Source organism: Sorex fumeus, unplaced genomic scaffold (assembly GCF_029834395.1).
Source record: "Sorex fumeus unplaced genomic scaffold, SorFum_2.1 ptg000029l, whole genome shotgun sequence".
Classification (NCBI taxonomy): domain Eukaryota; kingdom Metazoa; phylum Chordata; class Mammalia; order Eulipotyphla; family Soricidae; genus Sorex; species Sorex fumeus.
The window spans coordinates 17,741,570-17,766,780 of NW_026606086.1; the positions used below are offsets into that span (position 1 = coordinate 17,741,570).

Below are 25,211 nucleotides of genomic sequence, written 5' to 3' on the forward strand. Positions count from 1 at the left end.
TTCCGGGAGCCCGGCTGCCTCGGCCCCTGCAGCGCCTCCCCTGGCCGGTGGAGCGCCGCGAACGTCGTCTGGTTCCTATACTTGGCGTCTGAGGTGGCTAGAGTGTCCTCAGCACTCGTATGCTCGGCGGTCTCGCCGGCTAGAGCGTCGTCCCGGTTCCTGTGCTCGGCGGCCGCGTGGCTAGAGCGCCCTTCAGACCCGCGTGCTCGGCGGTCTCGCCGGCTAGAGCGTCGCCCCGGGCGTCTTCCGGACTCGTATGCTCGGCGGTATCCCCGGGTAGAGCGCCCTCCCGGCTCCCGTGCTCGGCGCCTGCAGTGCCTAGAGCGTCCCCCGGACTCATATGCTCGGCGGTCTCGCCGGCTAGAGCGTCATCCCGGCTCCTGTGTTCGGCGCCCGCGGTGCCTAGAGCGTCCCTCTGCTCAGGGAGCCGCGTGTGACCTTCCCGCCCGTGCACCGATGCTGCCGGCGGCTACTCGCCCCCTCTGGGGGCCGTGCCTGGGGCTTCGGGGCGCCGCGCTACGCCTCGACAGGTACCGCGGGCGGCCGGAGGGCGGCGGGCAGGCGCGGCGGGGCGGCCGGGGGGCGGCGGGCGGCGTGTGTGGGGTGATCCGCGGCCCGAGCCCGTCCCGCGCGGCTGCCGGCGTGGCCCCGCTTGACCTTGAGCGGCGAACGGTCGGGCCGTTCCCGCAGCGTCTGGCACCTCCGCAGCCCCGTGATTGCGGCTGTCGGGGTCGGGGCGCGGCATGACGGCAGCTGCGTGTGCCTGTGTCTCCACGCGGGCCGGGCCACGCTGACTGCCATTTGCACGGGGCTGCCAGGCAGCAGGTGCCCCGGGTCTGTGCCTTCCGGCTCATGAGGTGCAGCAGCCATCGGAAGGGAGAGGCGCTTGCCAGTGCCCCCCTGGATAACGCCCCCAAGGAGTACCCCCCAAAGATCCAGCAGCTGGTTCAGGACATCGCCAGTCTCACGCTGCTGGAGATTTCAGACCTCAATGAGCTGCTGAAGGTACTGGGCAGGACCCTACCGGCCCGCTGTGTTCGGGGCACCCGGGGCAGGTGTGGTGGTCCCTGGGCATGGGAGCGGCATCTGTGTGCAGTCCTGCTCTCCTTTCCCCGCAGAAAACGCTGAAGATCCAGGATGTGGGACTCATGCCTGTAGGGGGCGTGGTGCCCAGTGCCCCCTCGCCCGCCGCCACAGCCGCTGAGGTGAGCACAGGCCTGTTCGCTGTGCACAGGGGTGCCTTGGTGACCAGGTGGCTCCTTGTGCTCTCTCTCTGTCCCCTCTGTTGGGTGCCTCCCCCCCCTCCACTTGTGCAGGCATCTACGCCTCAGAGAATTGGAGAATGGATGCAGGTCTCTGTTAGTGGAGGGGCGTGGGGGTGAGGGTTCAGGTCCATGCAAGGCAGGCTGCATCTCCTGCAGAAACCAGCACACACATGAAAGCCGCCTAGGCTTCTCCACAGGGGGAATGACCGTGGTATCTCTAGCCGTCAGCACCACTACTTGGAGCACGGGAGGACCCATCGGTGACTTCCTGTCCGCTTCTTGTTGATGAGTCCCAAATCCAAGCACCCTAGAGCAGAGCTGCCTGGCACATCAGCTGTGAGCGTGCCGCTGGCGTCATATGTTCTTCACTGTCTTGGGGGGCCCAGGGCCACACCCTGCAGTCCTCAGCCAATCAGCTCAGCATTTTGGTGCTGGGGTTCAAGGGTGTGGGTTCTTGGCCCAACCAGTGCCAGGAACCAGACTCAGGTGAACCGGGACGAGGCCTGCGCCCATCTTGCACCCTGCACTATCTTCAACTGTTGGAGGCTGTTGGTGCAGTTCCCAGGTTCTGCCCTTCCCCTTAGCTGTCCAGCCCCATCTGCGCCCTCCGCTGATGGCGGACATTTGATATGTGAGCGGGTCCAGGCAAGACTGTGGAGCCGGGGATCTGGGCCGTGGAGGTGCTGCCCCCGGTCAAGCAGCGGCTCGGCCCACACTCCTGCCCAGCTGCACTGGGCGCTGACAGTGAAGGAGCATGGGAGGGGAGGTAACCTGCAGCCTGGCCCGCACAGCTCTCTAGGACTGTCTTCCCTGTTCAGGTCCTACGGGATAGGCGAGCCTGGTGCCCTGGGGTCGGAACCCCTGCAGACCCCTCCTCTTCTCCCCACAGGTGGCAGAAGACGTGCCCAAGGTGAAGGAACGCACACACTTCACCGTCCGCCTCACAGAGGCGAAGCCTGTGGACAAGGTGAAGCTGATCAAGGAGATCAAGAACTACATCCAGGGCATCAACCTCGTGCAGGTGAGGCCCAGCCACCGCTCGGCCTGTGTCCCACGTGTCCCCCAGGGCAGGGCAGCAGCCTGGGCTCATTACCAACTCTCTCTTCAGGCAAAGAAGCTGGTGGAGTCGCTGCCACAGGAAATCAAAGCCAATGTGGCCAAGGCCGAGGCGGAGAAGATCAAGGCGGCTCTGGAGGCTGTGGGCGGCACGGTGGTCCTCGAGTAGCCGCCACAGGACTGGACAGGGCGTCCCTGGGACCCGGGCAGGCCCCACCTGTGCGTCTAGCACCCAGGCTCAGCAGACGGGGCGGCTCTGGGGCCACAAGCATGGCTCGTGGCCAACTGATGACCAACTGCACAGACGGACAAAAGGGACTGACCTTCGGCAAGGAGTGGGCAGCTGCCCGGCCAGCACCAGGCATAGGACTCCAAACCACCACTGGCCGCTACTCCTCCTGGTGGCCACAGAGAGAGACGGTTCGCATGTGTGGAGCAGGCAGTGGGTTGTGGGTGCTTCCTGACCCTGGGCCAACCTAGGCAGCACTGGCTTACCTGGGGACAGTAACTGCCTCCTGGCGTTTCGCGCCCCCCCCCCCGGGGGTGGGGGGCACCTGTGAACCGTTTTTAATTCGCGTCTACAATAATAAGTCAGCGCTGGCCTGTTGCGGCCTGAGGTTGCGAGTGTGTGTGGTGTGCGTCTGAACCTCTTCCTGGGACTCTGGGGCCAGGTGGGGGAAGGCAGGCTGGGGAGGGGTCCGATTGGTCCCTGGAGGGGACACCCTGCTCCCCTGATCACAACCAAACTTGTGCACCCACAAGCCCCGTTCAAAGAGCGGAGGGCCCAACTCCGCTTGGAGGACGCCTCAGTTAATGATTAGCCCACCCCTGGCCAGCCGCCCTCCCTGGACACCAGGCCTGCATGACTGCACTCTGCCAGCAGAGGGCGCCGTGTGTCGAGGCGGGCCCTCACCCCTCCTCTTGGCCTCTGCAGCCTGCGCAGCGCCGGCCTGGACCCTGGGGCCCTAAGCTTGAGCCACGCTCTGGCCTCAGAGACCCCGACCTGGGACTCCGCTTTGGTTCAGCCTGCCTGCGTTGCCTGCTGCCCCTCAGCTCCCCCTTCCCCCCCCTCCCCCGCGCTCAGGGGCTCCTGCACTAGGGTTGGCCCCGGACGCCTCAGCATGCCGGAGTCTGCTCAGCCCCTGACTCCTGCGGTCTCTGGATCCTGCTGGTAGCCCAGGCCGGCCCTTGGGTTCCCCATCATGGTCCTTGGTCAGTCTGGACGGGGGGGGGGGGGGGGGGGGGGACCTGCTCTGTATGCAGCTTCCCCGTGGGCTAAAGAAGTCTTCACAGGCAGATACCTGAATGCTCAAAGGCACCGAGTTGGTGTTTGCAGCGTCCCCAGGTCAGCTAAGGGCAGTGTAGCACTGGCCATTCAGATTATGCTAGGATGGGGCTCCTCCGCCCTGCCATGAGGTACAGCAGTGGTAGGGCTGCGGTCAAGCACAGGTCGTTCCCTGCACCCTAGCCTGGACACGCCTCACCTGTTTGCTTGGGGGGCTGGGTGGGAACCGCACCGGAACGGGCGTTTCCCGGACCGGTGGACTGGACCCGGTGTCGAGTGGACGGGCAGCAGCTGCTGCCGCCTTTTACGGCGTGGCCCTCTGACCCTGTGGTCGCACTGGCCAGGACCTACGCAGGGGGAGAAGCTCCTGCGCAATCAGGATCCCGAGGCCAGAGGAAAAGGTCTCCAGGCGCGGCGCTGGCCCGCGCCCAGCTGGCCGGTGAGCGCCTGGGGCCACGCCTCGGTGACCTTCGGGGACCTGGCGGAGACCTGTGCAAGGAAGGGCGGGACACCGAGCGGCCAGGCCCCGGTGCCAAGGTGTCGCGGCCAGCAACTGCCCACCCGGGCCAGGCCCTAGGCCAAGGGTTTAAAACGGCGACGCCTCCCGGTCGCGCTGACGAATCGGCAGCGCGAGACGCCGGTTCCAGGTCCCGCCTCCCCAGGGTGCTGGTGCAATCGCCGCGCGAGGCCGGCTCTCCGGGGCCCGCCTCCCCGCCGCGCCAGCGCATTGGCTGCTCGGACCGCCACTTCCCGGCCCCACCACCTCGCGCGCGGTTGGATTGGCCGCGAGGGTAACGGCGTCCGGTCCCGCCTCCGGCTCACGCTGCCTCATTGGCTGTGCGGGACACTGTCTCCGCGCCCCGCCTCCCGGTCGCGCTGGCTCATTGGCTGTGTGGACACGGTCTCCAAGCCCCATTGGCTACACGGGCCGCCGTTCCCAGGCCTCGGCCCCGGTCGCGCTGGCGCATTGGTTGCGCCGGCCGCGGGTACGGGCGGCGCTTTGAACCGGGCGCGGGGGCGGGGCGGGACGGCGCGGGGCGGGGCGGCCGGGCTGAAGGCCGAGCGGCCGGTTCGGGCCGGGACAGCCGGGCCATGGCTTCCGAGGTGCGCGTGTCGCGCTGGTACTTCGGCGGCCTGGCCTCCTGCGGGGCCGCCTGCTGCACGCACCCGCTGGACCTGCTCAAGGTGAGGTCGCGGGCCTGCGCGCCGGTCAGCGCCAGTCCCGCCGGGCCGGGGCGCCGGGGCACCTGCCCACCTGCCCCGTCCCGACTGCAGACTGTGCCCGGGGCGGGCCTGCCGCCACCTCCGGCTCCCCCAGCTCACCGGGGAACGCGCGCTCCGGCTGACCGAGGGACTGTCGCGTGGGGGGCACATGCTGGCCCCCGCACTCGCGCGCCCCGTCCGCTCCCTCCCGGTCTCTTCCCGCGGCCGGCTACCCGGGAGGGACAGCAGCCCGGCAGCCCGCGTCCAGGCGCCGCAGTTCCTAAGGAAGCGCTGTCCCCGGAGAGTTCGCCCGAGAGGCGTCCCTGGGAGCCCCCACCCCCAGCTCACCTGGGCAGGGCAGCTGGACTTCGGCAGGCAACGCTTGGGGGTTGCCGTTTCCCAGAGCTCCACCCCAACCCTGCACCCCTAGCACCCAGGACCCCCGGGCTCCCAGAACCTTCTCCCAGTCCCGCTGGTCCCCGCGGACTTGGGTGTCCGCCTGGCAGAGGCTGTCTGCTGGGGGGGGTGCCCCAGGCCCAGGGAGGGCTCTGCGGGTGCTGCCCTGGAGTCCCCTGCGGGGCCGGCTGCCCAGCCCTGCGCTGTCCCTCCCTCGAGGCCCGTGACCGAGCCCCTGGCCAAGAGAGGAGGCTACCTCAGGGCTGGCCCCAGGCGGGACACCTGCTGCCAGCAGGTGGTGGGGACAGGGGTGGCCCTGGGGGAGTCCTGTGACACTGTCCTCTCCAGGTGTGCGGAGTGAACTGGACACTGGTGCCCCGCGGCGGCTCACATCAGGGCGGGAGAGGGCAGAATGGGGCGGGGGAGTCGGTGGTGGCCCGCTCTGAGGGTCCTGACCTCCACCCCAGGTGCACCTGCAGACCCAGCAGGAGGCGTCTCTACGCATGACGGGGATGGCCGTTCGCGTGGTGCGCAACGACGGCTTCCTGGCGCTCTACAGCGGCCTCAGCGCCTCCCTGTGCCGCCAGGTGCGTGGGGCACGGGCAGGGGGACCTGCGGGGGGGGGGGGGCGGGGGGCGGGGCAGGCGATGGGGTGAGAGCTCAGACCCACATGGGACCCGCGGCTGGCCCTCTTCCACCCTCACCTGACACCCGAGGGGGCCCGGGCAGGGCAAGTGAGAACCAGACTCGGGAGTCTGCACACTGGCTCGCTGCCTGCTGCCATGGCCTGAGTGCCCTTGGGGTCCCGCAGGGGTCCTTCTGTGTCCCCACTGGGGCAAGTGGGCTGAGGTTGCAGACGTGCCCAGAGACCCCACCTGCGCCCCTGAGTTAGGTCCCTCCCCCAGATGACCTACTCCCTGACGCGCTTCGCCATCTACGAGACTTCTCGGGACCGGCTCGCCAGAGGCAGCGGGGGACCCCTACCCTTCCACCAGAAGGTTCTGCTGGGTGCTATCAGTGGTGAGCCAGGGCTCCGAGTGGGCATGGGTGGGCCAGGGCTCGGGCACCGCCTGTCACCCAGTCTGGTGTCCCTCAGGCTTCATCGGTGGCTTCATGGGGACTCCTGCCGACATGGTGAATGTGAGGTCAGTGAGGGCACACCCCCCACCCCCGTCAGAGGCTCGGCGGGTCTGTGGGGGTCTGTGCAGCTCCCCTGAGCCAGCACTCTCATTTCAGGATGCAGAATGACGTGAAGCTGCCCCCAGCCCAGCGCAGAAAGTAAGTGATGGTCACGTGCCGGGCAGGGACTTTGGAGGTGCCCCCCCACACACACACACATTCATATGTTAGTTCTGGAGTCACAGGAACCCGGCCCCCTGCCTGCCTCCTGGTTGGCGCTAAGAAGCCCGGCTGCGGGCAGGGAGCTAGCCCTGGAACCCTCCAGCACCCTCCCGCACCCCTGAAGCTCAACACTGAGGGGGGTGACTGGACCATGTCCAGCCCTGTTCCCCACAGCCTTCTGTTCCCACAGCTACGCCCATGCCCTGGATGGCCTGTACCGTGTGTTCCGTGAAGGTGAGGTGCTGAGACCCGCAGGAGAGGTTGGGGAGTGGGGGGAGGCACTCACCCTCTTCTTCCTCCAGAGGGGCTCAAGAGGCTGTTCTCTGGCGCGACCATGGCCTCCAGCCGAGGGATGCTGGTCACCGTGGGCCAGGTAGGCATCCCTGGGGGCCCGGGGGCAGGGGGCATCCTGCAGACCCTGACTCCTCCCTACCTCCCCCCCTTCCCCAGCTGTCCTGCTATGACCAGGCCAAGCAGCTGGTGCTGAGCACAGGATACATGTCTGACAACATCTTCACACACTTCATCGCCAGCTTCATCGCGGTGAGCACTGGGGATTGAAAGGCGGGCGCCCACTCATGCTGCTGCAGCAGGGCGAGGCTGGTCCCTAGGAAGGGTGAAGTGGGTAGGCCCCTGGTGATGAGCCCCCGACCGTCCTCCCCAAACCCCGCAGGGTGGATGCGCCACAGTTCTGTGCCAGCCCCTCGATGTGCTCAAGACCCGCCTGATGAACTCTAAGGGCGAGTACCAGGTGAGGCCATGTCCGGGTGGGTGCTCTCTGCATTGTGCATGACTGGTGCCTTAGTTACCACTTTCAGAAGACAGGAAGGGAAGCAGGCAGGGCCCCCTGCCCTGGTCTGTCACACCCATCTCACCACGGTTGTCCCTTTTCTGACCCGTCACCTTTGACCTTCAGGCAGCTCCTTGCCATGGGCCATCAAGATCATGGCTCATGTGTTGGGGGCACTTGGGTGGATCTCTTAATTTCCTTTCAATTTCCTCCTCAGGGCGTCCTCCACTGTGCCAAGGAGACGGCCAAGCTGGGGCCACTGGCCTTCTACAAGGTGGGGGCGGGGTTTCCCCGGGCTGGTCCCTCCCAGGATCCCATCGGGGGTGGGGCTTCTCCCTGGGTGGGGCTTTTCTCCAGGGGCTGGGGGGGGCTCCTCTCTGGGGGCGGGCTTCCCTCTGGGTGGGGCTTTTCTCCAGGGGTGGGGCTCCTCCCTGGGGGCAGGGCTTCCCTCCTGGAACTAGGCATCCAACCTGCGGGTCTCCTCTGGGGGCAGGGTGCCTCTTCGGGGGCGGGGCTTCCCTTTGAGGTGGAGGGTCCCCAGGGGCTGGCCCTCAGGATGTGGGGGATAGTAAAGGGGTTTCCTCCTGACCCTGCTGAGGGGACAGGGCTCCCGGGCACTTACCAGCACGCGCACTCTTGCACTCTCCGCAGGGCCTCGTGCCAGCTGGCATCCGCCTCATGCCCCACACCATGCTCACCTTTGTGTTTCTGGAGCAGCTTCGCAAGCACTTTGGTGTCCGCGTGCCGTCCTGATGCGCTGGCCTCCTGCCCCGCTTCCCGCCTCCCACGTGCCTTCGCCCTCCTCGGGGACGCTGCAGCCTGGAGTCTGAGGTCCGGGTCCCCTGCCCCCTCTCTCCCCAGCACGGTCTTTGGAACCAGGTGCCAGAGCGGGCCGCAGATGGCCGCTCCCAGGCCCAGCACTTCTGCCAGACCTCAGCCAGGACGTGCGTGGCCTCTGGGGCCAGCCCCAGCGCCTCGCCGAGGGTTGTGCTGGACAGGACCCAGCCTCTCTGTGCATGTCAGTAGCTCCCGAAGTTCCCGCTGCCAAAGGAGCTCCCCCTGCACTGGTGGGGCTGTGGCCGCGGCCCTCAGGGACCCCCGCCAACCCGCAGGGGTGCTAATAAAGCGCAGGGAACGCTGTTCAGCTGCTCACTGCTCCCTGAAGGCCACCCAGTGGGGCCACCCCCATCTCGCCCGCAGCCTGTTGGAGAAATCCAGGCAAGGCAGGCCAGCCTTCCTGGGGCTGCCCACAGCCCAGGGACAGCCAGCCAGATGTGCTGGGGGCACAGGCTGCCACATCACTGACCAGGGGCCCTTGCCCACAACCTCTGGGACCCGAGGCAGGGTACGAGGCCACTCTGTGAGCAGCGTGCTCAGAGCTGACACCCACTCCTGGGACACGTGAGGAGTGGTGGCGGAGCCTAGTGGGCTTTGGGTGCTGGTGGCCACCCCTGCGTCAGGGCCCCTGCTGGTGGTGAGGGGTGGTCTGCACTTTCTGGGGCTATGGGTAAGGTGCCCGTGGAGCGTGTCCCCTCCCTGTGCCGCAGGCAGCTCTGGGGAACACACGCGTGACCGGGGTGCTGCCATCGCAGGCTCAGCAGTGTCAGTCCAGCCAGGACTTGGCGCTTGGCCCACCGTGGCAGCCTTGTGGGGACCCCCAGGTCTGCACCAGAGCCGGCCTCAGGCCCCCTCGAACCAGCCAGAGAGAGCAGATGCAGAGCCCATACAGAGGCATTGGAGGCCAGTACCCAGCTCGGGGGCTTCAAACCAAGCAGTGACCGTGGTGGGAGGGAGGGTGGGGATCATGGAAAGGCAGCAGGACCAGAGAGAGTGGCCACTTGGCTCCTTCTCTCCAGGAAGTGCTTAGTTTGGAGCAGGACAGTGCCAGGGCGGATGGGCGGGGACAGTTTGAGCTCTTGGACTCCTGCAGGTTCCAGCAAAGCCTCTGTGGAGAGGGCAGAGTGCCACAGCTCCAGGGCAGAGGCCCCCGCCCACCCTCCACAGGGCCCTGGCCTTCCAGGAGGGTCCCAGAGGGCTCGTACAGCTGCCACTCAAATGTAGCCCCTGGTGAGCAGAGCTGGCAGCCCCACCATCGGCCCGTACCACTGGGCATTGGCCGGAAGAAACTGGAGGATTAATGTCCCACTTGGACCCTGGAGTGTGCAGGGCCTGCAGGATGCCAGCGTCAGCAGGTCATGGGCCAAAGCAGCTTTTTTCTCTTAGACTTGCACCTTTACACAAAGTTACACAATAAGGATTTGTTGTCAGACAGGCCCACGAGCTGCTGTGGCTTTTCAATGGGGAAAGATCCTCTTCCAATTAAACAGTGCCGGGCAAACCGGTTCCCGTGCCAGAGCCAAGTAGGACCCTTGATGCCATGGGTGAGTCCAAATGGACTGAACCCACCAGGAGCAAGCAGAGGCAAGCCAGGTGTTGGCCCCTGCACAGCCTCACCTGGATAAGGAGGGGAAAGGCGACGCAGGTGGGGCTTGCGGCTGAGGGCACAGCTCCCACCTGTCTGCGGATGGTCAGGGCCAGAAGGGGGGCGGGGGCCTGGGGGGAAAACTGAGTGGTAAAGCACCCAGCTCTGAGGACCTCATTTCAGTGTGCCCCCATAAAAAGAATGTGGGCCAGGAAGGAGCTTCAGTAGTTTGGGGCACATGCCTTGCTTGGGCAGAATCTAAGCTTGATCCCAGCACCCACCTAGGTCCCAGCCTCTCCAGAAGTGACCCTGAGCCCATCAGCACTGCAGGAACACCAGGCTAGGAGGAGCTCCCCGAATCAGCGGGCATGACGCTAAGCCCAACAAAGACTGAATGCAGTGGGGTTAGAGAGGTGGTCCAGGAGTCAGGGCATGTGCCTTGCCTGAGGCTGAGCCTGGTTTCACCTCCCACCCTCAGAGTCACACGGTCCTTCAAGTCAGGTGCAGGCCTGGCGCCTCAAACAGCGGCTCAGCCCCGCACCTCATCTCCAGGCCCTCGGGCCTCACATCAACCACTGGCCCAATTGGCTGCAGCTCTCAGGGAAGCCACGTGTGTGTGCACGCACACCGAAAAAAAGGGAAGTGGAGAGAACTTTAGGAAATTGGCCAGTACCGTCCACTTGTGAGGGACGGCTCTGTCCACACGGAAGCTCGCGCACACACCTGTAGCAGCACTCTCTCTGGAGAGAGGCCTCGTGTCCTGAGCTAGGAAGGGGGCGAGTTAAATACGGCGTTTCCACTGAGTGATATTACTGGGTTGTGAACGGAGCCAAACTGTCAGAGGTCTGGACTGCGCCAGGGTCCCCTGGAGTGGACTCGCAGCCCCCCCACTCCCCACCCCCCCCACCCGCACCTGCAAACGTGGGCAGATGGGATGCTGGTGCCAGGAGAGGCGCTCACCTTGAATGATGTGGCATGAAGTCTGCTCTGGCAGACAGGCTGAGGAAAAAGGTCTGTGCATAGAACTGAAAGGACAGAGGGCGGGAGGGACCGAGCTGCCCTGCCCTGCCCTGCCCTGCCCTGCCCTGCCCTGCACTGCCCTCACCCGCCCTCCACTCAGGAAACTGCCTCGCCCTTATTCTGGGGTTCAGGGCCCTGGGCTACGCCCAGCAGTGCCCTAGGGCCTGTGCAGTGCAGGGATGGAGCCCAGCTCCGGAGCCCCGGCCTTGGCTCTAGAATGTTCTGATAAGAGACCTGAATTGGCTCCTTGTCCAGTGTCACCGGCACGACCAGCATGCCATTTCTGGGACAGACGAGGTGTCCTCCCCAGCGTCACAGCACGTCGTCCCCTGCTCTGGATGTAACATCAGCGCACCGCTGGCCTGGGGAGCCCTACAAGGGGCCCTCCCTCACCCGGTCACTCCTGACCTAGAGAGCACAGGCTGCTGCTGCCCGTGTCCAGGAGAGAGAAGCCGCAAGCGCAGCGCAGAGCGGGGGCGGGAGTCTACAGAGGATTGCCCCTCAGCGTCCCTGCCGCTACGGTCCTCCCGCAGCAGCCGCTCCTGTCCGGGGGCCACACCCGGCAGACTAAGGGCTCTACGAGTGCAGGCAGCTACGGCGCGCAGAGCCCGCCCAGATCCCGCCGACCGCGCGGGCGCCTCCCGCCCCTTAGCCGTCTCTGCTACCTGATTGGTTATGCCCTGTGACGCCTCTAACTGGAACAGCCAATCTTTGGCGTATGCAAATAAGCGTGGTCGCGGGACAGCCAATCGTATTGCAATACCCTACCAGGCCGGAGAGGCTCCCCTAGGCACTTATGCAAATTAGGGGCGTGGTCATCTGGGGCACGTGCGCGAGGAGACGCAGAAAACCGCACAGCAGCGCAGGCTGAGCGCGAAGGCGTGGCTGCGGTGGGTCCCGTGTGGCCCGGCACAGCTCAGGCTCTGAGCCTTGCTCGGGCCTCCCCGAGGGTGCGGTACCATCCTTGCCGGACTGCGGGTCACCAGGCCCGCCTCCACGTTGCTCAGGAGACCCATGATGCCGGGACCCAGCCCCAGGCAGGCGCTCCCAACGTGTTCCTCTCCCTGGCTGTGGGGGTTGGCACCTGACGGTGCTCAGGGATCACCCTGGTAGTTCTCGGGGGCCTTATGCGGTGCCGGGGATCGCACCTGGAGCAGGGCAAATGCCCCACCTGCTGTCCTAGCTCACCTCCCGACCAGCGGGCATTGGAACAGCTGAGAACTTCCTACAACTTGAGATTTCTAGTTTTTGCCAGACCAGGGCGGAGCCCAGGGTTTGCGCAGGAAGGGAAGCTGAGGATCCGCTGCAGGGGGCAGAAAGGCCCCTCTCACATGTCTGGGGAATGAAGGGACATGGAGACTCCCACCCAGAATGCCACGTGGTCAGGATTTGGGGAAAGCAGCTCCAGACAGCTGTTGGAGCAAATTTAGTGGTTTTAATCTGATACAATTCACTTCTACATGCACCCCAGACTGCATAATTAGAGACTTGCAATAAAGGCAACTAAAGAGCAAGTGTGTAGTCCTTTTACACACGTGACCCTTGACACCCCCAATGTCAGCCCCTGATGTATATTCCTCCCCTTAGCTCACTCACTACCTCAGAAGTCTTCACCCCAGGGGCTGGGGCAATAGCACAGCAGGGAGGGCGTTTTCCTTGCACATGGCCAACCCAGGTTCGGTTCCCAGCATCCCATATGGTCCCCTGAGCACCACCAGGAGTAATTCCTGAGTGCAGAGCTAGGTGTAACCCCTGAGCATCACCGGGTGTGACCCAAAAAGCAAAAACAAACAAACAAACAAAAAACAGAAGTCTTCACCCCAAACCCAGAGTCTGTCTTCAATCACACACACATGCACACACGCATGCACGCATGGGTGCATAAAATCCACCTCTCTTTCTCTTGTGTCACACCCACCATGCTCAAGGGTTACTCTTGGCTCTGCACTCGGGAATTACTCCTGGTGGCACTTGGGAGATCAAACCCATGTTGACTGGGTGCCAGGAAAATACCCAAATACCCTACCTGCTGTACTAAGTAAAAAATCTCCCTAATAAACATGTCCAGGTGCTGAGAGAAAGCACAGTGAGGAGGGCGCTTGCTTCGTATGCAATCTGTGACACCCCATATGATCCCAGAGGGCTGCCAGGAGTGATCCCTGAGCAGAATCCCCTAAAATATATAAATTTGAAAATAAATAAATATCTTCACTCTTATCTATGTGTCTCGTCTTTCCCCCTGAAGGACCTTCCATGATGCTGGAGAGCAAACCAGAGTTGGCCCATGAAAGGCCCACGTCTCAGCCCAGGACCCTTGTTCTGGAGCCTCACTTCCTTGTCCGGCAGCGAAGATGAAGATAAAGAACTTCCCCAGGAAGCGTCTGGGATTGTCACTGTGTCCCCAAGGACCTGTACTCTGGGAGGGGTGGAGGTCAGTGTCTAGGAGAAACCAACTCTCCATTCCAGCCCGCCAAGAGGGCAGTGGCCAAGCTCAAGCCACAGGAAGTGGGTCAGGGGCACGCAGCTCCATCCCCCAGCACCGCCAAGGGGGATCCCAGCAAGCCCTGTGCATCCCTGGGTGTGATCCAAACTAAACAGTGTCCTGTTTTGAAACTGCCTCTTGTCTGCAGCCCCAGGGAAACCTCCCATGACAAGTGTCACCAAATGCTTCTCTCTCTCTCTCTCCCTCCCTCTTCCTCTGTCTCCCCCCTCTCTCCCTATCTCTACCTTTCCCTTTCTCTCGCCCTCTCTCTTCCTCTCTCCTTCTCTCTCCCTCTCTCCCTCTCTCCCTCTCCCTGTCTCTCCTCTCTCCCTTTCTCTTACTCTCTCCCTCTCTGCATCTTTCTCTCCCTCTCTCTCCTCTCCCTCTCACTCTGTCTCTCCTTTCTCTCTCTCTCTCTCTCTCTCTCTCTCTCTCTCTCTCTCTCTCTCTCTCTCTCGCCCTCTCTCGCCCTCATTCTCACTAGTTTGCTCGCTTTGCTTGTTTCTCCCAGCTGCACTGGCGTCTGGGTGCCTGGGATGGAATCCGGGTTTCCATCTTCAGCCCTTGGTGCCCTGGCCTGGCTCCACCTGAACTTTTTCCTTCCAGTGTTACTAGACAGGGTCTGACTCCACAGAGCCACTGAGTCTGCTGAGAGAGCAAGGTAAGGAGGGACCTGGAGGGAGGGAAGAACACACAGTTGACAGAATGCAGGGATCGAAGAAATGCATGAACAAAGAGGAATGCATGCATGAGGGGAAATGAATGAATGAGTGGGAATGTATGAATGAGAGAGGAAATGCATGAACGAGGGGAATGAATGAATGAATAATTGAGGGAAAATGTATGAATGAGGCAATACAGAATGAAGGGGAATGGAAGCATGAGGATGGAGTGAGTGAATGAGGGAGGGAATGCGTGAACGAGAAGGGAATGAATGAATGAATGAATGAATGAAGGGGACTAAATGAAAGAAATGAATGTATGAATGAGGGGTAAATGCATGAATGAGAGGAATGTGCGTGAAGACATGCATGAATGAGGGGGTATGGGTGACTGAGGAGGATTGAATGGGGAGGGCACGCGTGAGGGGGGCCGAGGGAGGGGGTCGGGGGAGGGGGGCCGGAGAAAGGGGAACCAGGTGAGGCTTGGACGCCCATGGGACAGCAGCCCCTTGCTGGCTGGGTGGCTCAGCCCCTGAGCCTTTTCTTGCAGTGACCACTGGGTGGCAGCCGTGGGGCACTGGGCCGAGGGAGGGCCGACTGGCAGCGACCCAGAGCCCGCTAGGGTGGCTCAGGTGCGGGAGTCAGCAGGGCCCAGGGGACATGGCACATTCTGCAAAGCGAGGGTCAGCAGAGTGTGGGGGAGACAGTCTCAGAGTGCAGAGACTGGACTCTGGGGTCCCGCAGGCCTCGGCCAGCCCTGGGGGATGGGACGGCAACATGGCTGCGGCAAAGGCCCCAAAAGGTTCTGGAAGCGTCTGGTGAGATCTGGGGACCCCTGTGGGCAACTCTGGAGGGGGTGGTGGCTCAGACAGCCTCAGTGAGCCTCCTGGTCTGCACCCTCAGCCTCTTCCCTCTGCCCCCTCCCCCGAAGACTCCCCTCCTCAGCGCCTGGTGGTGGGGGCTCCACTCTGGGGCTGCTCCTGCTGGGAAAAGCCCCCTCCACGGCTGCCTCCACATGCATGGCCCCGGGCCCAGGCCTCGCCCCCTAGGTGCCCTCTGCCCTCTCACGCTGCTGACGAGGGCCGGCGTCCCAGCTCCCTGGGCTCAGAACCCCGAGTTCACACCTCCCCGGGGGTCCTGGCAGGGCTCTGGGCCACAGCCAGCAATGTTCAGGAGGGGGCCAGACCCAGGCAGCTCCTTCCCCGGCCCTTGTGCCAGCTCAGGCCCAGCGCCGAGGAGGCAGTGTGGGCACCAGGGTGGGTCTTGGAGGCCAGAGAGGAGTAGGTGTGGCAGTAGCCAGCCGCTGGCCCTGGCACTCAGACAGGCTCCCCCTCTCCCACATCTGTGTCACTGCCCCGAGGGCCTTGCCACACAGCCTGTCCCCGCATGTGGTCGGCTCCTTGGGCTAGGGCCCACCCCAGGCCCCCCCATCATGCTGCCTCCAACTTCTCTCCGAGCAGCCCATGTGACCCCCTGCCTGCTCTGCAGCTGACCCAAGCCTGCCCTGACCAGGCTGGTGCCCCGGGCTGCTCCTGCCGCCGCCTTCCCACCGAGTGTCTGGCTCAACGGGCCTCCTGGGACACGCCCAGGGACAGGGACATGTCCTGGCCGAATGGCCCGATGGTGGCTCGAGGGACAGGCAGTGGGCCAGGCGCCGCCAGAGGCTGGGTGGGAGCCTAGGGCAGCGATGGCCATGCCACAGAGGACACCTGCAGGCCAGGCTGTCCAGGGGTGTCAGGGGCCCCAGCCACAGGAGTGCGGATCTCCTGCCCCCACCCAGGGAGCTCACAGGGCTCCACCCACTCAGCCTCCATGCCTCAGTTTCCCTTCAGATTGGGTTGCCGCCCACTTGGAAGGCTCCAACAGGGTATGGGGGCAGGCAGCACCGGTGGGTGCCCACGGGGGGCATGGGCAGGGCACGGGGCAGCTCATCTGGTTCTCCCTGTCCACTCCCCACAGCTTTGTCTGATGGGGGCCCACAAGGAGAACCGTGGGGGGGCGGACCCCCGTCTCTACAGAAACCGGCTCTCCCCCCCCAGACTTCCAGGGCAGCATGTCCCCCACACTCCCGGACCTAAGTCAGGGGTCCGCAGCCTCAGATCCACCCAGCACTTGCCGCTCAGAGAGGTCCGTGGGCCGACGGCCAGGCTGCATGCAGAGGCACACGTGTAGGCACATATGGACCTCTGTAGGCACTCACACACATGAACACACACACGCTCACCGGTGCACATGGCTCAGACATGCAAAACAGGCAGAGGCCCCACCTGACCGGTCAGGGAGCCGAGTGCGGGGAGGCGCCCCATGAGGAAGGCCCAGGGCTCCTGTGGGTGGCACCTGAGCCGGACCAGGCATTTACGGCAGAAACTAAAGCTGCGTCCTCATCCTCCTCACGACAACCACGCAAACTGCTTAGGACGCAGAAAGGCTGGGACCTGAGGATGCTACAGTGGGGAGGGCACTTGTCTTGCACACCACTGACCCAGGTTCGATCTCTGCATCCCAGTGTGGTCCCTCAAGTTTGCTAGGGGAGATTCCTGAGCACAGAGCCAGGAGGAAGCCCTAAGTATCTCTGGGCGGGAGAAAGAAAAAAGAAAGAGAGAGAGAGAGAGAGAGAGAGAGAGAGAGAGAGAGAGAGAGAGAGAAAGGAAGGAAGGAAGGAAGGAAGGAAGGAAGGAAGGAAGAAAGGAAGGAGGGGGGCAGGAGGAGGAAGTGCAGAGGAGTGTGAGCACCTCACCAGAGCAGGAGTGGGAGGGAACACAGAGCCCCCAGCTCAGGTGGGGCCCAGCTCACAGAGACACGCTGCGAGCCGTGGGGTCCTGCTCCATGGGAAGCACGTCTGAGGGAGGCCCGCGAGTGAAATGAAACAAAAAAGGAAAGGACAACACTTGATGAAAACTCAGTTCCCCTTGGGGACACAAACTCAGGATACTCAGAGGGAACGTGGGGCTGCCCTGGGAGTGGACAGCCTCCCGGGGAACGCAGAGGGCCGCCCCCACAGTGCAGTGAGCAGAGTGGGGAAGGGCCCCCACCTGTCTCCAAGGGCGCGTCCTCTGCACCAGAAACCAAATCTGAAAAGGTCAAAGCGTCAAGCGGCGAGTGGTTGGCAAGTGCCACTCTGTCTGCAGCCACCCAGGCTCCATCCGGCATCCCCGAGGGTCCCCGAGCCCTGGCGGGAGTGAGGGACCCAGGAGCAAGTCCTGAGCACTGCTGAATATGGCCAAACCCAATGAAAGCGCGAGTTGATTTAAGCAATGATTCCTAACTGCCCTTTGCCAAGGCACCCAGTCCATGCCGAGAGTGTCCTCTGAAGGCAGACCTGTCAAGGCCCAACGGGGGGCACAGAGCACAGGATCCCAAGCAGCTGACAGGCCCGTCTCCGAGGAAGGACACCAGGACCCTCCCAGGAAACGCCAGCCATACACCATGGTGCCCTCGTAGGGCAGACACGGGGCATTCACCTGGCCTGCCACCTGCTGACCAATGCTGTGGGCTGGAGCAAGGGACCCTGATCCCCAGCACTGCAGAGCCCCCTCTCATCTCCAAGGATGGGCCTAGGGACAGAAGGGTCAGGCCACTGCCACCAAGCTCCCTCGGTGGGAACTCAAGCCACAGCAGTGCAATCAGGACCTCAGTGGCTCAGCACTTGCCAGAGGGGGATGCCCTTGGGGCATTGCCTTTCAGGGAGGCCTCAGTGCCTTAAGTGCCATCCCCCAAGAAGTGACTCCTGACATCAAGTCAACAAAAAGGGAAGGGGCAAGGGAGGGGGGAGGGAGGAGGGAAGGGAAGAGAGAAGGAAGAGGGAGGTGGGGAGGGGGGAGGGAGAGAGGACAAGGATGGGAGGAGGGAAGGAGGGAGGCTGACTGGCTCCCCCAAGTGCCCAGAACAGGGTTGTCCTGCTCTAGAGAGCAACACCTAGCCCCGTGCTTTCCTGTGCAGCACTGGACCCGGTGTGCCTGGCCACCTCCCCGTGCCCACCTTAGACCTCAGTGCCTGCACGGAGCCAGGAGGCAGGTGCCGGTGGAGTGAGCTTCAGCACTGCAGCCCAACTAGGCCCCCAAGCCTTAGAGGTATGAGGGGAGAATGGGTGCTGGCTGGCCTCATCCTGTCACACATGGCCACAGACTGGACACTGACCCCTTTTCCGGGGTCCCAGTTGCTGCAAACTAGGCTGACCCGAGTTTGATTCCCTCACCCCAGAGGGTTTTCTGGCCCCAACAGGAGTGATCCCTGAGCTTAGAGCCAGGAGTCAGCCCTGAGCACTGTTGGATGTAACTGCTACAGCCACACACACACACAGACAAAAGCAGAGTCAGCAGGCCTGGCAGGTGGGCTCAGATAGCTGGACCCCAGGTGTCTGAGGGCGGCACTGCAGGACAGACCCCGGAAGGACAGTGTGACTGGACAGGTGTCTGGGAGGGCAGTGCTGCGTGGCCTTGTGCAAGGAAAGAGGGAGTTGGCCCTGGCTAACAACAGACTCCAGCAAGAGCTCCTCCCTGCAGCGCTCCTCTCTCTCAACCCCTCATCCTGCATCCCCCATCCCCTTGTCCTGACCAGCCTCCTGTTGGGTCTCTCTAGGTACCCACTCCGACAGCATGGTGGGGCTTGCCCAGGGCTGGCGGGAATGTGCTGAGGGAGTGGGCGAGCAAGCAGATGGGTGCGTGGGAAAGCCGCGAGCCCAGGCGGTCAGCATGTAAATACCGGGACGGTCCAGCCAGTGGCCCCCCACTCCTCACTGGGCTCAGGCCACACATTGACCCTACTGTCTCTCGGTCCTTCCTGCTGTACCCAGCTTGTCCACCAGCACCCATCCAGTGTCTGGTGCCCCGCTTCCCTGCCTGGAGCATGGGAACAGGATGGGAGGGACTGTGGGCACCACCCCCCCAAGGCGGGCAGTGCTGTGAGGGGCCCTGCCCCCTCCCCCCTCCAGCTGTGGAGTCTCCTGCTCAGGAGGAAACTGCCACCTCTGCCTGCTCAGGGCCTTGACCTTCCCATCCCCCACCAGCCCGGATGATCCTGGGGGCTTGGCTCCGGGAGCCCCACCCGCTTGCAGATCCGAGTGTGGAAGCGCCTGGCAGCCCCATGCACTGGGGCAAGAACCCCAGGTTTCCCCAGGCAAAGATCACAGGGGCCCCACCTCCCCGGGACCCTCCTTGTCTCTGCCCCCCAGAGGAGTGGGGGAGTGGACCGGGTGACAGGACAGCGGGGAGGGTGTTTGCTTTGCAGGCAGTGGTGCTGGGTCCCAGCACCCCATAGAGTCCAGGAGTCCGGCAGGAGGGAGCCTGCAGAGGCAGTGGTCAGCCCGGCCGCCCCGATAGCAGAGAGGGGAGGGTGGACACCTCAGTTCTTCCACTCGCGCTGACCTTTGCCTTCTGGCCTTTGCCTCCGGCCATGGCGGAATGAAAACAGGGCTGGGGGCTGGGGAGGGGGTGGGCAGCCTGCTCGGGTCTGTCGCCCGTGGGTGTCCCAGCCCTCTTAGCTCTCGGGGGCGGAGTGGGAGCAGCACCTGTCCAGCGCCCGGCCAGTTCCCGAGCGCGCGTCCCGCCGCGTGTCCGCGGGAGGGTCAGCGCCGGACCCCTGCCGCACCCCCCCCCCCCCGCGCGCCCCGCCCCGCGCCTCCGCCCCCTCGGAGGCTCCCGGAGGTTGGCGGGCAGCGGCCAGCGCCGCGGGGACAGGCGCGAGCAGGCGGTGAGCAGACGCGGGGCGGGCGGGACCGGGACCCGCGCGGGGCTCTCTGGGCGCGCGAGGTGGGCGCGCGGCGAGGGGCGCTGGGGCGAAGGCGCCGCGAGGGCTCTGACCCTCGGCTGGCTCCCGAGGAGGGGGGGCGGGGGGGGGGGTCGCGGCTAGGGTACCCCACCCCCCACCCCGCAGGGGGCTGGGAGCCAGGACAGGTCCAGGCAGGGTCAACAGCCGGCCGTGACCTTCCCTGGTGGCCCTGTCAGGAAGGGAAACGCCCCCGCCACTGCCCCTGGGATTGGGGACCCGAGGCCCCACCTCCCACAAGCCCGGATGGCCCTGGGGGCTTGACTCCGGGAGCCCCACCTGGCCAGCCCCTGCCTGGCCACTTGCATGGGGAGGGGGTTAGAGGCGTGAACTTCGGGGGAACGTGGGGCACCCTCGAACCGGGTGGGAAGAGCTGGCCAAGAGGCACCCCAGGCCCGAGGCCGCAGCCCGCTGGGGCTCCTGCTCCTCCCACAGACCCGGCAGGGCTGGCTGGGTGCTCTGGTCAACAACCGGCTGCCCTGTCCCAGGGTGGGGGCACCTGCTGCACTGTGGGAGGACTGTCCCCACTGCCCCAGCATAGACACAGCGGGCGGCCCCGACTCTGCCCTCTATGGGCTATTCTGGGGCCACACCCACAGGCCCAGGGCTTGGGGGCCGTGTGTTCGGGTGGGTCGCCTCTGTGATACCACCTGGGGATGGGGAGCAGGATCTTGTGTAATGGGCATGAGGCCGGGTTGTCAGGGACACAGCCGGGTCTGCGGACACCTCCGGGACCCCAGGGTTGTGCCCAGCCCCGTTCCAGCGTGGCTTGGGCACAGGCAAGGCCTGGGTGGGGTCTCAGCCCTCATCCCCAGCTGGAGTGGCTGAAGGTCTGTGTCACAGCTGGCAGGGAGGACAGGGTGGGGGTCCTGTTCCTGGGGGGCACTGGGGCAGAGGCCGGCAGCCGCCCTAGGCTCTGGGAGCACACAGGCGTCCAGCCTGTTCTGAGGGCCATGCAGGGAACAGCTTATCGGCCACTGTCCTTCCTGCCTGCACCCTCTGCTGACTGGCCAGCACTGCACCCCTCCCGGCCGCGGCCGTCCCTCTGGGGCCTGCACTGGTCAGTGTGACACAGTCACAGCTGCCCCTCACAGCCCTGCCCCTTCCATGACCCCATGCTGAGGCCCCTGTCTGGGGACCAGCAGTGACCAGGTCCCAGACCCAGCCTTCCCAGGGCCGTCCTCACCTGGGGGGCATCAGACTTGGGTGCCCCCCACCTGCTGCAGCCACTCCTTCTCTGCCCACCCCCTGCTGCTCTAGGCCCTGTTCTCAGCCCTCCAGCGCTGCCCTTGGGTGAAGCCTGGGAGCGAGGGGCCCAGGGAGCCTGACCACAGCCTGCAGCAGTGAAAGGGGTCCAGCCTGGCAACGGGAAAGGCTGGCAGGGCACCAGGACCACCCAACCATTTGCAGGCTGGGCTGGGCTGGGAGCCGGGCAGGGACCATGATGGATGGGGCACCCGTGGGTCTAGTGTGACTTTCCCAGGGGCTAAGAATAGGTGGGGGAGGAGGGCAGGACCCAAGGGAGGGGTGGCCGGGAGGCTGCTGCCCCCACAAACGGCTTGGGAACCAGCAAGAAGGTGGCCGTCTCCACCCCCCAGGGCCCAGTCCCCAACACTGGAGGTCCCTCACACTCCTCTCTCCCCACCCCCTCTCATCCTTTGGACCATGGGCCCAGGCAGCAGGGTTGTCTCGGGCGAGAACCCCCTGCAGGTCCCCTCACCCGGGGGGTGTCGCCCCTCAGATCCTGCCGCTGGGACCCTTGGCTGTCTCCAGGGAGCTGGACCCCCGTGGATCGCCTTTTCCGCGGAGCTGCCCCAGCCAGATGTGGGGAGAGGCCGCCCAGAGGAATGCTCCCCGTCTGGCCTCCCCGCCCCCCCCTGCTGCTGCTGCTGCTGCCCCCACTGCTCTCCCAGGTGAGCCCTGCCCGGCCCGCCGGCCCCTGCGTCCCCCGCCCCGCTGACCCGCTGTCCACACCAGCCACAGGCCCCCGCCGCGCAGGTGACCGACTTCCTGTTTGAGAAGTGGAAGCTGTACGAGGACCAGTGTCTGCACAACCTGAGCCTGCTGCCGCCGCCCACGGGTGAGCCAGGGCAGCCCCAGGGACCACCTCCCTCCCCTCGATCCCCCCCTCCCCCGCGACCCGGCCCGCGGGGACAACCCCACAGGACCAACCCCAGGGACCGGCCCCCGCCCCCGTCCCCCCCCCCCGACACCCCCTCCCCTCCCGCGACCCGGCCCGCGGGAACAGCCTCCACCACCCGGCCCCCAGGAACAGCCCCCTGCGACAGAGACCCAGCCCACAGGCTCACACACCCGCCCAGTGAGGTCCCGCCCAGGCCCCGCCCCACGGCCCCGCCCCGCCCCGCCCTGTGAGGCCCCGCCCACCAGTGAGACACCCGCCCCCCCCAAACTGATGAGCCCTGCCCATTAACACTGGAGAGACCAGTGACTTGCCAGGCCCAGTTAGGTTCTGGGTAAGATGATCCAGATCCCATTATCTCTCTGAGGGTCACAGAGGGGGCAGGAGAAGCGGGAAGTTCTGTCTGGGGCAAGGGTGCCGGGGTCAGGTCAAAGCTGGTGCTAGACAGGAGCACCTCACAGATGGGCTTCGCCCCGCCCCCCCCCAAGAGGGTCCAGGAGGTAAGGCAGTGGAGGTGGGGCCCCTGGGAAGGTTGAGGTCACTCTGGAGCGCACGCTGTCCAGGGAGCAAGCTCCAGCCAGGCTGGAGTTGTCCTGGGCGGGGGTGGGGGGGGGGGGGTGGGGGGTGGGGTGGCAGGGTAGGGCAGTGGGGCAGTGGCGGCCCTGCTGAGGTGCCTGACCCCCACCGCAGGCCTGGTCTGTAACAGAACCTTTGACAAGTATTCCTGCTGGCCCGACACGCCGCCCAACACCACCGCCAACATCTCCTGCCCCTGGTACCTGCCCTGGCACCACAAAGGTGATGGCCGGGGCATCTGGGGGTCAGCAGGCTGGGTGGGCGGCGGGCAGGGGGGGTCTGACCCTGCTTGTCCTCGCAGTGCAGCACCGCTTCGTCTTCAAGAGGTGCGGGCCAGATGGGCAGTGGGCACGTGGGCCCCGCGGGCAGCCGTGGCGCAATGCCTCCCAGTGCCAGATGGACGAGGAGGAGGTCGAGGTGCAGGTGAGCGGGGCCTGGGGGAGAGTGGGGCAGCCGGGCTGGGCCCAGCTGAACAGCTCCTGCTTGCAGAGGGAGGAGGCCCGGAGGCTCGCCAGCTTCCAGCTCATGTACACGGTGGGCTACTCCCTCTCCCTGGCCGCCCTGCTCTTGGCTCTGCTCATCCTGCTGGCCCTCAGGTAGGGACAGCGTGTGGGGTGAGGGGCGGGACACAGGGCGGGGGCCGGGTGGCGGGGCCCATGGTGACACCCACGCCTGTCTCCACAGCAAGCTGCACTGCACGCGGAACTCCATCCACGCCAACCTCTTCCTGTCCTTTGTGCTCAGGGCCAGCTCCGTGCTGGTCATCGACGCGCTCCTCAAGACCCGCTACGGCCAGTCAGTGGGCGACGACCTGAGCATGGGCGTGTGGCTGAGCGATGGGGTGAGTGGCGGGCCCCCGGCCGGGTGGGGCGGGCGGAGCCCACGCTGATGCGCTGCCCCCCTGCAGGCCGTGGTGGGCTGCCGCGTGGCCGCCGTCTTCATGCACTACGGCGTGGTGTCTAACTACTGCTGGCTGCTGGCCGAGGGCCTGCACCTGGACCGCCTCCTGCGGCTGGCCACTCCTGAGCGCAGCGCTCTGGCCCTCTACCTGGGCATCGGCTGGGGTGAGTGCGGGGGGGTGGGGCCGGCGGCGTGGCGGGCAACACAATGCTGCCTCTCCGCAGGCGCCCCCATGCTCTTCGTCATCCCCTGGGCTGTGGCCAAGTGCCTCTTCGAGAACGTCCAGTGAGTATGTGCTGACTACGTGGCCGCCGATGTGGCCTTCGAGGGACCTAGGCAGTGTGGGGGGCAGCTGGGGCTGGGCTTCAGGTGAATCGGGGGGCTGGGGGAGTTGCCTGCACGTGAGCCCCCACCCTCGCAGGTGCTGGACCAGCAACGAGAACATGGGCCTCTGGTGGATCCTGCGCCTTCCCGTCTTCCTGGCCATCCTGGTGAGGGGCAGGCTAGGAGGTGAGGGTGGCCCACCTCCCAGGCCACTGCGGGGCAGGCCCTGACCTCCTGCCCCTGCAGATCAACTTCTTCATCTTCCTCCGTATCCTGCACACACTCGTGGCCAAGCTCCGAGCCCGCCAGATGCGCTCCAGCGACTATAAGTGCCGGTGAGCACCATGGGGAGCTGGGGTGGGCGCGGAGGGGAGCACTGCCCCAGGCTCAGGCTGTGCCCCCACAGGCTGGCCAAGTCCACCCTGACTCTCATCCCCCTGCTGGGGGTCCACGAAGTGGTGTTCGCCCTGGTGACAGATGAGCATGCCCAGGGCGCCCTGCGCTCCGCCAAGTTGCTCTTCGACCTCTTCCTGAGCTCCTTCCAGGTGCGCCCCCTCCCCTGCCCGCACCCCTCCCCCACCCGCACCCTGCCCCAGGCCTGGCCCCCACGTGACCAGTCCTCCCTGCAGGGCCTGCTGGTGGCTGTCCTCTACTGCTTCCTCAACAAGGAGGTAGGTGGCCGGTGGGGTCTGCGGGGTGCCCCCAATGCCAGGCGGCCTTCTCGGCCCTTCCCTGAGGAGCGCAACGTGGGATCCTGCAGGCCTATGGCCTCCATCCGAGCTGGCCACCTCCGTCCACTCAGGTGCAGGCAGAGCTGCGGCGTTGCTGGCGGCGCTGGCGGGAGCAGCCACTGGCCGGTAGCTGTGAGGCGCGGCGCCCCGGCGAGAGCCTGCTGCTGGGGGCTGGCGGCCGCAGCGGGGCCAGCCAGGGCCACTCTGCAGAGACCTGCTTGGCCAGCAGCCGCTCAGGGCTGCCTGGGGCCCCTTCAGAACTGCAGGGAGACCCCTAGGGCTGTCCAGGCTTCAGAGCCCCCCACTCTGTGGCCACCCCATCGTCCCTGTCCCTGAGGTGGGCCCCGGCTGTGGACCCCAGATAATAAAGGTCTCCTGCCTCGGTGGGCGTGTACATTGTGCAGAACTGACTTCCAGGTCCAGTGTGGCAGCACCCCCCCACCCCCGCTTCACAGATAGCGAGGCCCATCCCCAGGGAGCCCCAGGGTTCCGGGTGCTTGGTGCCTGTGGCGCAGGTGACAGTTCTTCGTCCTGTGTCCTGGGCTCGGCAGGTGGTGTCCCTGCTCCCTGTGTTGGGGGAGGGGTGCCCTCCGCCCCCCTCTGCCAGCCACGTGGCCAGGGCTGCTCAAGCAGAGCCAGGCTAATTGGCGCCAATGGAAGGACAGGCGGCCTTTGGGAAAGGTAAACACCATTATTCACCCCGCTGCCCCCCTCCTGAGGGGCCCTTGGCCCCCTGCGGGGCGTTGGGGTTTACAGGCAGGTGGCTGCAAGACCAGATATGAGTCTTAAGCCCCCCATGTGCGCGCCCCACCCCCAGCCCGTCTGCCCAGGCTCCTGCCCACGGGGACATGCCAA

General features: G+C 65.2%; 3 protein-coding genes across 7 annotated transcripts; all 3 read left to right on the forward strand.

Annotated features, from left to right (window-relative positions):
* Positions 1 to 313: 313 nt before the first annotated feature.
* Positions 314 to 2,938, forward strand: MRPL12 (mitochondrial ribosomal protein L12). The gene is made up of 5 exons (XM_056115801.1): positions 314 to 530; positions 819 to 1,005; positions 1,119 to 1,205; positions 2,155 to 2,286; positions 2,374 to 2,938. The coding sequence occupies exons 1-5, from the start codon at positions 457 to 459 to the stop codon at positions 2,488 to 2,490; spliced, it is 597 nt and encodes a 198-aa protein (XP_055971776.1). The 5' UTR covers positions 314 to 456; the 3' UTR covers positions 2,491 to 2,938.
* Positions 2,939 to 4,580: 1,642 nt separating this feature from the next.
* Positions 4,581 to 8,476, forward strand: SLC25A10 (solute carrier family 25 member 10). The gene is made up of 11 exons (XM_056115793.1): positions 4,581 to 4,791; positions 5,673 to 5,792; positions 6,111 to 6,225; positions 6,302 to 6,350; positions 6,442 to 6,483; positions 6,737 to 6,780; positions 6,849 to 6,919; positions 6,997 to 7,089; positions 7,220 to 7,297; positions 7,554 to 7,610; positions 7,988 to 8,476. The coding sequence occupies exons 1-11, from the start codon at positions 4,699 to 4,701 to the stop codon at positions 8,087 to 8,089; spliced, it is 864 nt and encodes a 287-aa protein (XP_055971768.1). The 5' UTR covers positions 4,581 to 4,698; the 3' UTR covers positions 8,090 to 8,476.
* Positions 8,477 to 19,530: 11,054 nt separating this feature from the next.
* GCGR (glucagon receptor) lies at positions 19,531 to 24,733 on the forward strand. Of its 5 annotated transcripts, none has more exons than XM_056115770.1 (14): positions 19,531 to 19,610; positions 21,427 to 21,598; positions 21,663 to 21,765; positions 22,516 to 22,623; positions 22,703 to 22,824; positions 22,891 to 22,997; positions 23,086 to 23,242; positions 23,309 to 23,465; positions 23,526 to 23,586; positions 23,723 to 23,792; positions 23,872 to 23,960; positions 24,032 to 24,170; positions 24,255 to 24,296; positions 24,428 to 24,733. In XM_056115770.1, exons 2-14 carry the CDS (start codon positions 21,533 to 21,535, stop codon positions 24,632 to 24,634), a joined length of 1,428 nt encoding a protein of 475 aa, XP_055971745.1. In that variant the 5' UTR covers positions 19,531 to 19,610; positions 21,427 to 21,532; the 3' UTR covers positions 24,635 to 24,733. The 5 variants fall into 5 exon arrangements, with proteins under 5 accessions (XP_055971745.1, XP_055971746.1, XP_055971744.1 ...); XM_056115771.1 differs by lacking the exon at positions 19,531 to 19,610 and adding an exon at positions 19,626 to 19,669; XM_056115769.1 differs by lacking the exon at positions 19,531 to 19,610 and adding an exon at positions 20,178 to 20,312.
* Positions 24,734 to 25,211: the final 478 nt, after the last annotated feature.

What these genes read in the sequence shown, in the direction of transcription:
- SLC25A10 (XM_056115793.1), top strand. Translation starts at nt 4,699, where the DNA reads ATGGCTTCCGAGGTGCGCGTGTCGCGCTGGTACTTCGGCGGCCTGGCC. An exon ending in GCGCCTCCCTGTGCCGCCAG is followed by an intron (nt 5,793 to 6,110) that starts GTGCGTGGGGCA and finishes TCCCTCCCCCAG; the next exon opens with ATGACCTACTCCCTGACGCG. An exon ending in GTACCGTGTGTTCCGTGAAG is followed by an intron (nt 6,781 to 6,848) that starts GTGAGGTGCTGA and finishes TTCTTCCTCCAG; the next exon opens with AGGGGCTCAAGAGGCTGTTC.
- GCGR (XM_056115769.1), top strand. Translation starts at nt 20,257, where the DNA reads ATGGGCTATTCTGGGGCCACACCCACAGGCCCAGGGCTTGGGGGCCGT. An exon ending in CCTGCCCTGGCACCACAAAG is followed by an intron (nt 22,624 to 22,702) that starts GTGATGGCCGGG and finishes TTGTCCTCGCAG; the next exon opens with TGCAGCACCGCTTCGTCTTC. An exon ending in CTACCTGGGCATCGGCTGGG is followed by an intron (nt 23,466 to 23,525) that starts GTGAGTGCGGGG and finishes GCCTCTCCGCAG; the next exon opens with GCGCCCCCATGCTCTTCGTC.
- MRPL12 (XM_056115801.1), top strand. Translation starts at nt 457, where the DNA reads ATGCTGCCGGCGGCTACTCGCCCCCTCTGGGGGCCGTGCCTGGGGCTT. An exon ending in ACCTCAATGAGCTGCTGAAG is followed by an intron (nt 1,006 to 1,118) that starts GTACTGGGCAGG and finishes CTTTCCCCGCAG; the next exon opens with AAAACGCTGAAGATCCAGGA. An exon ending in AGGGCATCAACCTCGTGCAG is followed by an intron (nt 2,287 to 2,373) that starts GTGAGGCCCAGC and finishes CTCTCTCTTCAG; the next exon opens with GCAAAGAAGCTGGTGGAGTC.